Consider the following 16,145-nt stretch of genomic DNA (forward strand, 5'->3'; position numbering starts at 1 on the left):
TACACAGTTGGAGGGTTGGACTTCTCGGGTTTGGCTTTTCCCTACAGTATTAATCCTCTCCTTTTCCCACAAGTCACCTGACTTCCCCGAAAAGTCTGTTAACACACCCTTTGGCTTAAAAAGAGCATTAGGCAATCGGTGAAAGTCCCCAGTTCGTGCCCTGTAGTCCTGGACAGAGGAACCATAGGCCCGAGAGAAGTGTGTAATTCTTGTTCCAAAAGCAGAGGGAGCTCCAGGATCAAGGTTGAGTTCCCCTTTCCCTGTGCTTGGTCTCCCAGCCCCCTCTTTGTTTGGATCAGGGAATTTCAGACATGCACTCTGGGGTGGAGGATCAGAGGAACAGAACCAGGACAGGGAGGCCGGCAGAGGGTCCTGCAGAGGGAGCGCCCAGGTCCTGCGCTGCTCTTCCTGGGGGCCGGCAGGCAGGGTGGCCTGGCATGCCCACTGGCAGGAGAGAGGGGACCGATCCACTTACTCCCATCAGCTTCTGAAGGTAAAAACCTTAAAATCGAAGAGCAGAGCTTTGATGGAGGAAAAAGGAAGGCAGAAAACTTCATGTAGGAAGGTTTCGGGCAAAGATGGAGGGCTGGGAAGAGCAGAACCAAGAGAAGGCAGACTACAGACAGCCTGTTTCTCTTAGGTTGCCCCGCATCCACTCCCATGTCACCCCACCACCTCCCACTGTTTTCAGGGTTAGATACATATTTGGCATGACTTTTATAGGAACTCTGGGGAGATGCCTTGTCTTCTTAGTGAAAAAAAAGAAACCTAGAAAATTAAGGTGGGAAATTGAAGGAACAGTTTTCCTTTCCTTTTATGTTTCCTGTCATCCAGCTTTTCTCCTTCCCCATCCAACCCTGTCCAAGACCACTTCCCCCAAGGTCACTGCCTTTCCCTAGGAACAGACGCTCATCCAGCAATCTTTGGGAACATCAGCAGAAATATATGCAATAATGAACACCGTAAAGAGCTGGTTTGAAGTGATAAGGCTGGTCATTGTCAAAAGAGGAGGGAGGAGTGTCCTAGATGGATGCTCATGAAGGGGAAAGACTCCTGGAACCTGGAGTGGAAATGAAGATGTTGTTCTGTGAGGGCAGGAGAGAGACTGATTGAATCAGGGCTGGGGTGGAGTTGGGGTGAGGAAGGAGAACAGAAGATGAAGAAAGCACTGAGTATTTTGGAGCAAAACTGGGAAAAGGCCCCAAGAAGCCATGGGAGAAGGATGAGGTTTAGTTTCAGTCTAGAAGCTGGGAGAATGTGAGAGGACGGGTGTCATAGGGCGATGATTAGTGACATGGCTCCATATAACCTGCGTGTTGTTCCTACGAAGGTGACACTGACCCTGACCACCAAAGCAGGTGCCTGTGTTTGTTAGACAAATACAGCAAGGCCTGCCACCCCTTTAGCGCCAAAGTCCGGAGGTGCCGAGAGCCAGGACTGAGGGATGGACAAATCGCCAGAGATGTGGTAAGTGATCACCAGTCTACAGAGAAGCACACGGTCTCCAGTCCCTTCACCTTCTCAAGAAAACGGCTCTGAAGCCTGGGTTTTGGGTTGACCTAGGCCTTTTTGCTTTATTCCAACCCAAGTTTCCCTCCGTGTGCTGTTGCCCCTCTCCTTCCCCCTCCATCCTCCCTGTGCCAGTCTGCTGCCACCTGGGTCGCCCAGCTCTCCATATGCCTTTTTTCCCCAGGTGCATTGTCCTGTTGCCTCTTTTGGCGTGGGTTTATGCCGAGCCCACTATGTATGGGGAGATCGTGTCCCCCAACTATCCTCAGGCATACCCCAATGAGGTAGACAAGTCTTGGGACATAGAAGTTCCTGAAGGGTACGGGATCCACCTCTACTTCACCCATCTGGACGTGGAGCTGTCGGAGAACTGCGCGTACGACTGGGTGCAGGTATACTTCAATCAGCACACAAAGTCAGGGCGGGGCTGGTGGAATGAGCGGTGTGGGAAGGGGTGCCACAGACGTGCAGTGAGCTGGAGTCAAGCAGCCCTATGGTGGGAAATGGTCTAGTCTCTCCGCCCCCTTTTCTCTGAACTCCCTACCAAAATGTTACCCGTTCCTAGCTTCTTTTTGACTCTTCTCTTAGATAATGTCAGGAGGCATTGAAGAAGGGAAACTCTGTGGACAGAGGACCAGCAAGAGTCCCAACTCTCCCGTGGTGGAAGAGTTCCACATCTCGAACAATAAACTCCAGGTGATCTTTAGGTCGGACTTCTCCAATGAAGAGCGGTTCACTGGGTTTGCTGCCTACTATACTGCTGTGGGTAAGGCTCACTCTTCTGTGTGCCTCATTGATCAGCTACAAGGTTATGAGCAGTTCAAACATTGAGCAATGCAGGGAATGAGGATTCTGTTTACAGCTCTTATGAAGTGTTGGCTTGGCTTGGATCCCTCCATGAATTGCCTTTGTGACATTCAAACACATAATTGTATCTTGGTGATGATGATGATAAAGATGAAAATAGATAATAAATAGTAACTTATCGAGAACCACTATGAACTGGCCACTGTGTTAGAAATTTTACCTATATTAATTTGTTTGTTTGGTTTTTGTTTTAAAAATTTTTTTTATTGAGTGTAATTGATTTACAGTGTTAGTTTCAGGTGTACAGCAAAGTGATTCAGTTATACATAGACATACATACAAGTATTTTTCCTTTCAGATTCTTTTCCACTATATGTTATTATAAGAAATTGAGTATAGCTCCCTGTGCTATACAGTAGGTCCTTGTCATTTATCTACTTTATATAACGTATATTAACTTAATCTTCACCTCAGCTGTTCAAAGGAGGTGTTATTATCGCCACTTAAAGATAAGGAAAGTAAGGACTAAGAAAGTTAGGGACTAAGAAAGTTAAATAACTTGCCAAGACTCGCAAAAGGAATGTATGGTATTCAAACCCATTTAATGTATGGCAAACAAACTTTCAAATTCTGTGTACATCTACGTCTGTCTCCAGGATAAAATGAAGTTAGAACATCTCATAAAGCCAAAGTATTGTTTAGATTTGACAGAAACGCTAACATCATATAGAGTAATGCATGGACTAATGGTTCCTCCCTGCAGAAGATTTACCACGTTAAGCTTGCAGAGTGTTGTCTCTGGAGCTGAAATGCTCTGTTAGTGAGAAAGGTCAAAGGTCTCTGGCGTTGAGAAATCCCCTATAGCCATGCGTAGGGCGCAAATCTGGAATCATATTTCAGGAGAGTAATACAGCGTAAGACCATCTTGAAATGTGATTCACTGAGTGTCTTTAAGCAACAGACCCTTCCTACTTTTTTTACCCTTGTAGTTTTGGGTTTAACCTCATTTTTCCTTCTAGGTCTTTGCCCTTGACCTCAATCCTCCTCTGCTCTTTGTAGATATAAATGAGTGCACAGACTTTGCAGATGCCCCTTGTAGCCACTTCTGCAACAACTACATTGGTGGTTACTTCTGCTCCTGCCCCCCTGAATACTTCCTCCATGAAGACAAGAGGAACTGCGGAGGTGAGCTTGGCATCAAAAGGGGTACATGTTCCCTGGGATTTGGAATGGTTGAGGCTTTGGTAAGGGGTTTGTCTACCCTTCCAATTTTGATTAGCCTCAGCCCTGGCTTGATGTCTATCTTTAGTTACCCATAAACTGAGGGAGAGCCACAAGAGTGGAGGAAGAGACACCTACAGGGTCAAGTTAATTAATTGGAAAAGAGAGATAGGTTCCTGTGACGAGTTAATCTGGGGCTCTTCATAACCAGGAAAAGACCCTATTATAAGCAATGTGATGGAAGCCCAATAGGTGTTGGGTACTCTACTAATGCTCATTGAGTGTATAACTGCGGCCTGTGGGCTTCTGTCGGGACTATCAGATCATGAGAAGAATCATAGAAAAGGGCAGGAACTCCTTTGCTTGACCCTGTATTTGATTCTCCTTTTGTCTTTTTCCTTCTCAGTCAATTGCAGTGGGGATGTATTCACTACTCTGACCGGGGAGATCACAAGTGCCAATTACCCCAATCCATACCCGGAGAACTCAAGGTGTGACTATCAGATCCTGTTGGAGGAGGGGTTCCAAGTGGTGGTAACTCTGCGGAGAGAAGACTTTGACGTGGAACCAGCTGATTCAGAGGGCCACTGCCCTGACAGCTTAATTGTGCGTGACGGGTGATGAACTTTTCTCCAAACTCACAGAGAGGTTTCTCCTTGAAGGCACATTATCTTGCTTTACGCCTCTTCTTTTCTTTACCCCCCACTTCTTATTTCATTTTACTTTCATCCCCTCCATTTTACCTTTTTCTTTTAGTTCTTTCTCTCTTCTGATTTCATCATTTTGTTTCTCTTCAGTTTGTTGCAGGAAACCAGCATTTTGGTCCTTACTGTGGTAATGGATTTCCTGGGCCACTAACTATTGAAACCAACAGTAATACCCTTAATGTCATCTTCCAAACTGACAGCACAGAGCAGAAAAAGGGCTGGAAATTTCGTTATCACGGAGATCGTGAGTAACCTAGACTCTGCTGTTCGGTCGGTGGTACCAAAGTCTCCCTGCACAATGTAAAATCAAAACAGATAGATTACTGTACGGATAGGTACAGTAATCACTGAGATACCTTCCTCTGCAAGATCTGAACCTGTCAGTGGTTGCTAGGAATGCCTCAATTGCAGGAACTCTTCACCTGGACTTGTGAATGCAGATAGCTTGGGGGTGGTTAGTTGGTAATGCCATATTATTTGAGACACTTCCACGTTGGAATTTGGGCATCAGGAGTGAGGATGACTGGACAACTGAACAACTACAGACAGTGTGAGAATGATATAAATATAATAGAGAATCTCCAGCTATTTGGTAAAATTTTTTTCCTATTCTCTCCAAGCAATCCCTTGTCCTAAGGAAGTCACTGCCAATTCTTTTTGGGAGCCTGAGAAAGCAAAATATGTGTTCAGAGATGTGGTGAAGATAACCTGTCTGGATGGGTTTGAGATTGTACAGGTAAAGTACTGTTGGAGGCTTCTCTCTAATCCGTAGTTTAGGGTGAGCATCCTGGGGTTGTCTAATCATTTACTGGATGTCCTCATTTGAGCAAAGTATGACATCTTTTCCATAAAGAGAACTTCTCAGGATCTTCAGTTCTTTCTTGTGTGAGTCACGGAGCTGCTTGGACAGCTTGACATTTAATTTTTGCCTTCAGTGTTCCTGGGGAAGGGGGTGCTGATATGTTGGGGCAAAGTTGTCTTGTAGCCCCAGCTCCTGGGTGCTTTGGGTCATTCTGCTAAGATGTCCCCAAGCTTCTTGTGGTGAGGACTCCTCATTGATCCAAGGGCAGAGATTGATTCCATTTTTGATTTTGATTCCCCATATCTCTCTGTTGGATTAATGGTGATGTCTGTTCCTCTCCAGGGGAGTGCTAGCTCGACATCTGTCTATTCTACTTGCCAAAGCAATGGAAAGTGGAGTAATTCCAAACTGAGGTGTCAACGTACGTATCTCTTTAAAATGGAGCTCTCTTTTCTCTCTTCTCGCAAAGGAAATTGAAAGATTAGTGCATTAAGATTCAAATGCACGGTGTCCTCTTAGGCTTGTGAGAGAGTGGATTCAGTTTTAGAAGGGAAGTCAGTCATGCAGTCCCAGCCCCGATCTGAGCCCAGACCAGTCACACTAGCAGTTTTCTTTCAAAGAAAGGGGCCATGAGATTGGTAGAGTTAATAGCACCATATGGGTCCATTCCTGGAGAGGCCTCACCAACCACCGAGAACCAGGTTCATCCTTCTAGCTTTCAAGGCGCTATCTGAAATGGCAGGACTCAGCGCGCTGGGAGTTGGGAGATGCCAGCTGGAGAGCATGGCCACATAGAAGCTGGTGTGGGGAGATTCATCCCTAGTGTGCTTATGGTTTTGGGGGGTAGGGAAGGAGTGAGGAACATGGCTTGGAGGATGGAACTGTCCCAGCGACTCTTCCTGGAAGGAAGCAGTCATCCTGACCATCACTCTCCTGCCTTCCTTTTGCAGCTGTGGACTGTGGCTCTCCCGAACCCATTCGGAATGGTAAATTTGAAGAACCAGAAGATACCCTGTTCGGTTCTGTCATTCGCTACACTTGTGAGGAGAAATATTACTACATGGAAATTAAAGGAAGTGGTAGGTTTCTTTGACTAAAGAAAAGATAAAGAGTGAGTGTGTCGGAGAGTGACTAGCACAATTTTTCTGGGTTGGATAGAGTTTGGAGACAAATGAAGGTGATGAGCTAGATTTCATCTTCTTGGCTTAGTCTGAAGACACGGTTTTCATCTGGGGCAGGATAGGTTCTAAAGGATCATCCATAGCAGATCATGGAGGTCACCTAGCTCGGCTTCACTACTGTGGCAGGAGCTCCCCCTACAATGTCCATTTTCATGTGGTTTTCCAGCTTTTGACCAGTTACTTAATGTAGAACCCACAGGAGTAATGCTCCCAGCTTCAAGTCACTGTCCTATGACGACTGACTTTCTTGATGGAGGGGCCTTGGCGGTGCCAGATGAAGGGCGGGTGGCTCACAACGTGTCCCATTTCATTGCTTCTAATTTAGTTAATTTTCCCACTTGACGCACTCTCCCAGTCTCTGCCGTAACCCTCTTCCTTCTGCTCTGGAGACGGTTCCTCCCTCTTCTTTGGCAGGATGGGGGCCAGAGGCAGTGTTTGCAGCATGTTCTCAAGATCTTTTTCTAGTTGGTTTGATCCCATTCCCTCCTCAAATCCCAGAGCGCAGAGGCTCTCAGCGAAAGGGGGATGGAAAGCAGGAGGAGGTGGTGGTGAGTGTGTCCCTTGTCCCTTGTTCTGTTCCAGAGGAATATCGCTGTGCTGGCAACGGCAGCTGGGTGAATGAGCTGCTGGGGACAGAGCTGCCAAAATGTGTTCCAGGTAATCAGCGCTCAGACTTAGGGAGAGACCACAGCCACAGGTGCTGGTGCGTGGGGCTCACAGTCTAAAAGTGGGTGTAATCCTCTTGGGAAAGGACTTGACAATCTGGGCCTACCAGAGTCCAGCTCAGTGCAGGGGAGACAAGGCTGGGCAGTGGGCCTGCAGGGGCCTTGGGGACTTCACCAACCACACTAAGTCAGGCCAGCTGATGGGAAAGAGGAAAGTCAACCAGTGACAGTGGTGTCGGAGTCTGAATCAGTTAGGTTTGGTAATGTGGGTGTAGTAAGGGGATCTAGGATTGTTAAAAACAGCGCCTGCAAATTGGTGAGGAACTGACACTCAGAAACAGGACTAGTTGAATAGCTTAGTCATTGTGTTTAAAGTCTGCATGGCAACAAGATATAGAGGGATAAAGAAATAAAGGGCTGAGTAGAGTTCAGAATGGAGCAGAAGAAGGCTCTTAAAGCCATAATAATACTATTGATATTAATATTATACCATATTATTACACCATAATAATGATCCTCGTGTGACAACAGTGCTATTGAGAGCTAGGGACTGAGCTAATTAATTGCATTTATTATCTCATGCCATCAAGCCTTCTCAACAACCCTATGGCATAGGTATTATTGGTCCTATTTTACAGTTGAGTGAATTGAGTGCAAGTTCACAGAATTAGTAAGGGGCATGGGTAGGCTTTGAACCCAAGTCTGTCTGTTATGCTCAACTCAGAGCATAGTCCATTCAGGTGGACTAGTGAGGGATTTAGGTAAGCCAACTGTATCTGAAATAAAATTCAGTTTTAGTAAATTTGGGTGATGGCAAAGTGATCAAACCTGGAACTAGTCAATGGGGAAGGAGATGAAAGATGAAAAAAAGAGAACCCTCCGTTTGCCCTACTTCCATGGATTATTAGGAGGGACTCAGCTGCAATTAGGCATTCAGTAAAGAGGCATCAGATGAAGGTAGAATGCTTGCCTTCTCTCCCACCTGTACAAGGATAGACTCTCCCAGCACTGGCTCCCAGCTGGGGCCCTGGCCCCATGTGCGGAGCCTGGGGTGACATGTCCTGAGCTAAGCCGTCCATAGTGCAAGGCGCTGGCTCGTTTGGGTCCAATAATTCACACACTGCCTCAGTTTAACCAGTCTCTCCCACAAGGCCACTTGTGACATTGACAAAGTGGGATGGTTGGTCCTTTGGTAAGTTCAGGATGAGTCAGGCACTGAGGTGGTTGACCAGATACAAGGTTGGCCATGTTGTGCTGGGGACTCTGAAGCCCAGCAGGTGTATGAGTGGTTGGAGGATGGGTAGGAGGGTGGCAGTCTATCCTGCTCCCTCCCACTTGGTTCTTGTTTCTTCCTAGTCTGTGGTGTCCCCACTGAGCCCCTGATGGTAAAACAGAAGATATTTGGAGGATTCATTGCAAACATCGAGAGTTTCCCCTGGCAAGTCTTCTTCTCGAACCCGTGGGCGGGCGGAGCTCTCATTGATGAGTACTGGGTGCTGACGGCCGCCCACGTCGTGGAGGGAAACCGCGACCCCATAATGTATGTTGGGTCCTCCTCAGTGCTCACCTCAGTTCTGGTCAATGCCCAGATGCTCACTGCTGAGCGCGTGTTTATTCATCCGGGTTGGAAAGTCCTGGATGCCTCGGAAACACGGAAGAATTTTGACAATGACATTGCGCTGGTGCGGCTAAGAGAGCCAGTGAAAATGGGACCCACTGTCTCCCCTATCTGCCTGCCAGGCAGATCCTCAGAATACAACCCCTCAGAGGGAACCCTGGGACTGATCTCAGGCTGGGGCCGAACCGAAAGAAAAGATCGTGTTATTAAGCTCAGAGGGGCAAAGTTACCTGTTGCTCCCTTAGAAAAGTGCCGGGAGATGAAGGGGGTAAATCCCAGAATAGATGTAAATTCCTTTATTTTCACTGATAACATGATTTGTGCTGGAGGAGAGAAGGGTGTTGATAGTTGTAAAGGGGACAGTGGCGGGGCCTTTGCTCTACAGGTCCCTAATGAAACAAGCCCCAAATTCTATGTAGCTGGCCTGGTGTCCTGGGGCACCCAGTGTGGGACCTATGGAATCTACACGCGAGTGAAGAACTACATTGACTGGATAAAGCAGACGATGCTGGAAAATAGTGCCCCCAGCGTGGACTAGCCATACAGGCATCACCAGCCTCTCCAAGGGCTGTGACCCCCCCTGTTGATTTCCATTCCTTACAATAGTCCCATTACTTCATCATGACTGCGAGAAGGCACGGAGTATGATTTAAGTAGAACTTGATTGCTGAGATACCTGGTTGGAGGTTGAGTTTAATCATGTCACTGTGTTGGTCATTCACTGTAGTCAGAATCCATGGGGTCCTCTCCCCTGAACCCCTTCTGTGGTACAACCTGGGAAGGGCACGCCTATCTTGCACTATTCCACACGGAGTCCTCCCTTTCCTGATGATTGCCTAGCATTCCAGTTCTGACTTTGAAATTCACTGTTGGGCATTCCCTTGATTTTTTGTTTCCCCTTTACCTGTTCAAAGTTCCGTTTACGTCATCATTCTCAGTGTCTACTATCTACTTGTAATAAAGCATGATTATAACCCAGTTCTGGCCAACTCGTCTTACTCCACATCAAGACCTCAGCACCACAGGAAAGGGGGTGTGATGGGTTGTTGTGTCATGGAAATTCAGGCCCCCAGCAGCTAATATTTAATTGTTGTGAAAACAGGAAATTCAGCTTCTCTCTTCCCTTCCAACTGAGATTTACTGAATATGGTGGGTTAACATGAACGTCATCAACACAGGGTACCATATTCTGCCTTTGAAACTCATCAAACATACACGAACCGCACTCAGAAGTCCACATACAACAGTCAGAATTGGCTGTTTAAAGATGTTTAAGTGTCAAAGTTTGAAGTATGAACAATATATCTCCTGAAAGTTAGTTTTCCTTTCGTGTGGGTTTGTATAATGCAATATTATGACTTAATTGAAAAAAAAAAAAAAAAGAAATTCAGCAAGCTCTCATCTGCTTTCCTGGTGGCGTTTGTCAATATGTCAGTCAAGCGATAATGTCTTCTTTGGACTGAACTCTGCACTGAGATGTTACAGCTCATCCTGGTAAGAATAGACCCAAAGTCTCCCTTCTGTTTTTTCCCTAAGGGAACAGAAAAACAAATGAACAACTCCTCTCCACAAAATGATTCATGATGAAAAAGGACCGGACAATAGAAATTAGTATTTTTTTCAACTGAGGACTGGAGAGTTATCTCAGGGTGGCCATTGCCCTAACAGGGTGTCTTACGAAAGCCATGGCCTGAGATTAAGAGTTCAGGTGAACTCTGGTCTGTTTGATATGACATGTGGCTTTCAGGAGAGCAGTTTTTATCAGAAGCCAAAAGGGGTGTGTCTGTGACCATCAAGAAAGGACTTTGATCTTCCACTGACCTGAAGGGCTAAATTCAACAGCTAACCTTAGACTAAAGGTTAACACATGAAGTAACCAGAACTCTAATCAAAGGGTCTGAAGAATCAAAGGGGCATTACAATAGGAAACCTCTGGAAGGATTGTGTTAAGTCAACTAAGCAGCATAAAGCCATTCACATTATTCCTTAACTGCATACCTGCCAACTACCTTCCCCCACCTACCTGCTGTTACATGTGCGGTGGAAATGACAGTGTACCTTGGACTACAGTGTTTTGGGCAGGAGAAGGGGAATTCCTCCAGAGAAAAAAAGAAAGGGAAAAAATACTAAGATTAAGAAACATGCTTGTGATGTAGAAATTTTCCTTCTTTTAAATAATTGGAGTAATAATAATAAAAATTAACCCGGAACCTGACAAACAACAGAAAAATGAAGTCTATCCCTGCCAGGGAGAATCTCCAGTCTGTCTGGGTTCTGCCCTTGCAGACGGGCTGAGGCTTGCCTTTCTCTGCCTGGCTTATTTCCCTTAAAATAACACCCTCCAGATTCACCCATGTTGTTGCAAATGACAGACTTTTTTTCTTTTTTAAGGTTGAATATTATTATATATTGTGTGTATACACACACACACACACACACACACACACACTGTATTTTCTTGATCCATTCATCTGCTGAGGGACACTTAGTTTGTTTCCATACTTCAGCTATTGTGAATAATGCTGCGATGAGTACAAAGGTAGAGATATCTCTTTGAGATAATGGTTTCATTTCTTTTGAATAAACACCCAGAAGTGGATTGCTGGGTCATGTGGTAATCCTATTTTTAATTTCTTGAGAAAATTGCATGCTGTTTTAATAGTGACCGTATCAGTTTACATTCTCAAAAACAATGTGCAAGAGTTCCCTTTTCCCCAAATCCTTGCTAGCATTTGACATCTCTTTTCTTTTCTTTTCTTTTCTTTTCTTTTCTTTTCTTTTCTTTTCTTTTCTTTTCTTTTCTTTTCTTTTCTTTCTTTCTTTCTTTCTTTCTTTCTTTCTTTCTTTCTTTCTTTCTTTCTTTCTTTCTTTCTTTCTTTCTTCTTCCTTCCTTCCTTCCTTCCTTCCTTCCTTCCTTCCTTCCTTCCTTCCTTCCTTCCTTCCTTCCTTCCTTCCTTCCTTTCTTTCTTTCTTTCTTTCTTTCTTTCTTTCTTTCTTTCTTTCTTTCTTTCTTTCTTTCCTTTCTTTCTTTCCTTTCTTTCTTTCCATTCTTTCTTTCTTTCTTTTCCCTGAAGTATAGTCAGTTTCCTGTAATGGTTACAGCCTACGTAATTATAGAACAATATCAAAACCAGGAAACTTACATTGGTACAATGTGCTTGTATGGTTTTGTGTCATTCCCTCACTAGTGGAGATTCATGCATCCACCACTGTAATTAAGATACAGAACCGCTCCATCTCCACAAAGATCTCCCTCATGCTACTCCTCTAGGGTCACATTCTTTACCTTTACATTTTCTCTTCCAAGTTAAAAAAGACACTTTTGAAACATCCAGGCTTTCTCAGTTGTTCTAAGAGGTCAAGGAAATTGGATTTTGAGTGAGCCCACCCTTCAGCCAGAGAAGGGGACAAACTAGATAAAGGATGGGGGACAATGAGACTGTGGCAATAGGAACCTTTTCCCTTTGGGAAAAGCATAAACTTAAAGAAAGTCCCCTAATAGCCTTGCTTCCTGGGGGTGCAGGTTCTGTTTGAAAAACCTCTTGTACTACAAGGGAATACAGATGACAAAGAATACCAACAATTGCTGGTAAGGTGTTAGTTCTAACTTTAACCACTGTGTTATGTCTGACCTCCAAATAGGCTGTTTGCAATCTCTGTCTCCCTTTATGTTTCTTGTGGAAGCAAATTATTTCTTTGTCTTCACTGCTTGGGAATGACTGTGGAATATTTTTGGCACAGTAAGCTCAGGTTGTTCTGGGTATCCATCTATTCATGGGTAAAATGAAAATGTTTCTTGATCTCTCTTGGACAGAAAGCAAGAAGAACCTAAGGTTTCTAATAGGAAAAAAAGAGGATGGTTAGAATAAAAATTCACAGAAGCTGGAGACAAAAGCAAAAAAAGTGCCTGAGAAGACTGTGGAGAGCAAACTCAGGATAAAAGAAAATCCTGGGGGTCACTGGAGGCCAGTGTCCCAAATAGGCCCCAAAGGAGAGAATCTGGTCTTTTCATGGAACCAAGCAGAGGTAATGAGAGTGGGGAGAGCTGAACCCAAGACACTGGACAGAGATACCCTGATCGAGATTTTGGAAAGCAGTCTGCCTTTTGCCCTCCTCGTTCCACCAAACTGTGCTTGTCTGCGTCACTGCTGACTTTGACATTGCTTCATCCCAGGATCGATCCTCTGTCTTCCTCTTGACCTACAAGTGACCTTTGCCAAGTCGATCAAACTGATCGCTCCTTTGCCTTGATGTATTTTTTTCCTTGGCTTCTGAAATTCTGGACTCTAGGTTTTCCTCCTACTTCAGTGGTCACTGTTTTAGTCAACTCAGGCTGCCGTCAGGAAATACCACAGACAGGGAGGCTTCAGCAATAGACACTGTGGACACCGGGCAGCTGGGAAGTCCAAGGTCAAGGTGCCAGTGGGTTGAGTTCTTGGTGAAGTCCCTCTTCCTGGCCTGCAGACAGTGCCTCACCACGTGATCACATGGCTTTTCCTTGGAACATTTGCTTGGAGAGCGATCTTCCTCTTCTTACAAGGGTGCTAATCACATTATGAGGGTCTTACCCTGATGATCTAATCTAAATTCATTACTTCCCAAAGGCCCCTCCTCCGAATACCATCATTTTGCTTCAACATACGAATTTTGAGGGGACACAGGCATTTATTCCGCAACAGCCACTATTTCTGAGTCTCCTTTGCTGAGTTTTCCTATTCTCTTGGACTTTTGTTTATTTTATTTTAACATTTTTTTTTCTGATATCCTTTTTAAAATTGAAATACAGTCAATTTACAATGTTGTGTTAGTCTCTGGTGTACAGCATAGTGACTCAGTTACAATACGTATATATATATTCTTTTTCATTATAGTTTACTACAAGATGTTGAATATAGTTCCCTGTGCTGTACAATAGGACCTTGTTTACCTATTTTATGTATAGTAGCATTTACAGATCCCAAACTCCCAATTTATCCCTCCCCACATCTTTTCCCCTGGTAACCAAAGTTTGTTTTCTATGCCTGTGAGTTTGTTTCTATTTTGTAAATACGATCATTTGTGCCATTTTTTAGATTCCACATATAAGTGATATCATATGGTATTTTTCTTTCTCTTTTTGGCTTACTTCACTTAGTATGATAATCTCTGGGTCTATCCACGTTGCTGCAAGTGGCATTATTTCATTTTATTTTTATGATAGAGTGGTATTCCATTATATATATATATACACCACAACTTCTTTATTCAGTCATCTGTTGATGGACATTTAGGTTGCTTCCATGTCTTGGCTATTATAAATAGTGCTGCTCCGAACACTGGGGTCCATGTGTCTTTTGGAATTAGACTTTCCTCGGAATATACGCCCAGGAGTATCTCCCAGACGTTTAATTCTGGCGTGTCTCAGGGTATAGTCTTTGGTCTTTTTCTCTCCTCTTTCCAACTTCACTCACTTGGTGGCCTCATTCAAGCTGTGGCTTTAAACACCTACCCATATACCTACCGATGACTCCAAAATTTACACTATTATCTCAGAGCACTTCCCTCAATTCCAAGTTTATACATCAAACAGCTTATTCAGCATCTCTCCTTGGGTATGGAATAGACATATAGGTAAATTTTGAACATCCAAGATACAGTTATAACCATTGTTTTAATGTCCCAGTCTGCTAATTCTTTCATCTATGTCAGTGTCAGCTTGGTTTTGGTGGATTTTTCTCCTCATTATGAATCGTATTTCCCTGCTTCTTTGTCTGTCTCATATTCTTTGATTGGTTGCCAGACTGTGAATTTTATCTTGTTGGGTGCTGGATATTTTTGTAGTTCTATAAATATTTTTGAGCTTTGTTCTGGGATTCGATTAAGTTACTTGGAAACAGTTTGATCCTTTTGGGTCTTGCTTTTGAACATTTGTTAGCTGGGACCAGAGCAGCATTTAATCTAGGGCTCATTGTTCCCTCCTCCTGAGGCAAGGCCTTCTGCACACCCTACCCGATGCCCCAAGGAATTTCTGAGGTTTTCTAGTCTGACTGGTGGGATCAGGCACTGTTCCCAGAACCTGGTGATCACTGGGTACCATTCCCTCGAATCATCTCATACGGCTTTTTTCTCCATCCTTCAGTAATTTCCTCGCATGCCGGTGAATACTTGAAGGGATCTTCTGGAGGTCTCTCTGTGTGGCTGCCTCCTCTGATACTTAGTTCTGTCCACTGAGCCCTACCTGGGTTTCTCCTTCCAGCCCCTCAGGTTGGAAACTCATGGCAGAAAGCTAGGGCAATCACAGGAGTCAGTCTCTCAGGAATCATTCTCTTTTGTACCTAAGGTCTAATGTCTTGAAAACTGTTGATGTTTTTACTGCTGTTGCTGTTATTTGTTTGTTTCAGGAGGGAGGGTAAATCTGACCCCTGTTACTCCATCTTGGCCCTAATCTAACAGACATCTACTAGAAACTCAGCATGTTCAAAACAGGACGCATGTTTTTCATCAAGCCTCCCCCCCTTGTAGTCTTCTGCATCTAGTTGACCTCTCTGGTTTTCTCAACATTCTCTCTCCAATATTTACTTTATCAGGAAATCTTTTGGCTCCTCCTTCAAATTTTATCTATATGACCATTTTGCATCACCTCCGCTGCTGCCACCTGGCCTGAGCTATCCTCTCTTCTTACCTTCACCATAATTGCCTCCTACTGGTCCGCTTTCTGCCCTTTTCAATTCAGCAGCCAGAGTGAGCCTTTCAAAGTGTTAAGTTCCTAGTACTCTGCTTTGGTTGCCTTTCCAATTCCCTAATGGATCCAGTATGTTCTTGCCTTAGGGCCTTTGCTCTGGCTGTTCCCTCTTCCTGGAATGCGTTCCCCTAGATCTCTGAATATCTAACTTCCTTCAGTCTTTGCCAAATGTCAACTTTCTCAATGAGGCTACTTCCTTACAATTTTTTAAAAATTAAAAATATTTCACTAGAGCTCCATCTCCTTATTTTTTGGAATAGATAAATCATCCACATGGCTCACAATCTGAAAGATCAAAAGAGAATAAAGTGATAACTTTTCTTCTCATTCCTTTCCTCCTCCAGAGACCACCACCATTTCTTGTACAAATTTCCAGCAATATTTTATACATATAAAAGCACTATACAGACACTCTTTTTGTTTTCTAGAGACATCAGGTTTTATTTATTTATTTATTTATTTATTTATTTTGGTGGGAAGTAATTCGATTTATTTACTTATTTTAATGCAGGTACTGGGAATTGAACCCAGGACCTTGTGCATACTAAGCATGTGTTCTACCACTGAGCTATACCCTCCCCTCCATCTTCTTTTTTATACGAAATGGTAGTATTTTATATACACTGCTGTTTCTTACTTTTTTCATTTATCTATCTTAGAGATTGAGTGGCTACATTATATTCCATTATTTGGGTATTCCATAATTTTCTTAAAACTTTGGTACCAAACTTTTCAGAATTCAAGATTCTATAATAGTTTGCTATTACAAGCAATGTTGAGATGACCAACCTTGAATGTATGTCATTGATCTCTTATGTGAGAATATCTTTGGGAAAAATTCACAGAAGTGGAGTTGCTAAGTCAAAGTCATGTGCATTCATAATTTTGACTCCATGTTACAACACTGCTCTCAA

At 43.9% G+C, this 16,145-nt stretch overlaps 1 protein-coding gene across 1 annotated transcript; it reads left to right on the plus strand.

Moving 5' to 3' along the window:
- Nucleotides 1-306: 306 nt before the first annotated feature.
- Nucleotides 307-9,488, plus strand: C1S (complement C1s). Its single transcript, XM_010990821.3, has 12 exons — nucleotides 307-493; nucleotides 1,331-1,467; nucleotides 1,694-1,901; nucleotides 2,098-2,275; nucleotides 3,376-3,501; nucleotides 3,944-4,143; nucleotides 4,335-4,488; nucleotides 4,865-4,980; nucleotides 5,389-5,467; nucleotides 5,997-6,125; nucleotides 6,810-6,884; nucleotides 8,249-9,488. Exons 2-12 carry the CDS (start codon nucleotides 1,445-1,447, stop codon nucleotides 9,046-9,048), a joined length of 2,088 nt encoding a protein of 695 aa, XP_010989123.2. The 5' UTR covers nucleotides 307-493; nucleotides 1,331-1,444; the 3' UTR covers nucleotides 9,049-9,488.
- The last annotated feature ends 6,657 nt before the right edge of the window (nucleotides 9,489-16,145 follow it).

The sequence above is a fragment of the Camelus dromedarius genome, chromosome 25 (assembly GCF_036321535.1).
Source record: "Camelus dromedarius isolate mCamDro1 chromosome 25, mCamDro1.pat, whole genome shotgun sequence".
NCBI classification, from domain to species: Eukaryota; Metazoa; Chordata; class Mammalia; order Artiodactyla; family Camelidae; genus Camelus; species Camelus dromedarius.

What these genes read in the sequence shown, in the direction of transcription:
- C1S (XM_010990821.3), top strand. Translation starts at nt 1,445, where the DNA reads ATGGACAAATCGCCAGAGATGTG. An exon ending in TGCCTACTATACTGCTGTGG is followed by an intron (nt 2,276 to 3,375) that starts GTAAGGCTCACT and finishes TGCTCTTTGTAG; the next exon opens with ATATAAATGAGTGCACAGAC. An exon ending in GCTGCCAAAATGTGTTCCAG is followed by an intron (nt 6,885 to 8,248) that starts GTAATCAGCGCT and finishes GTTTCTTCCTAG; the next exon opens with TCTGTGGTGTCCCCACTGAG.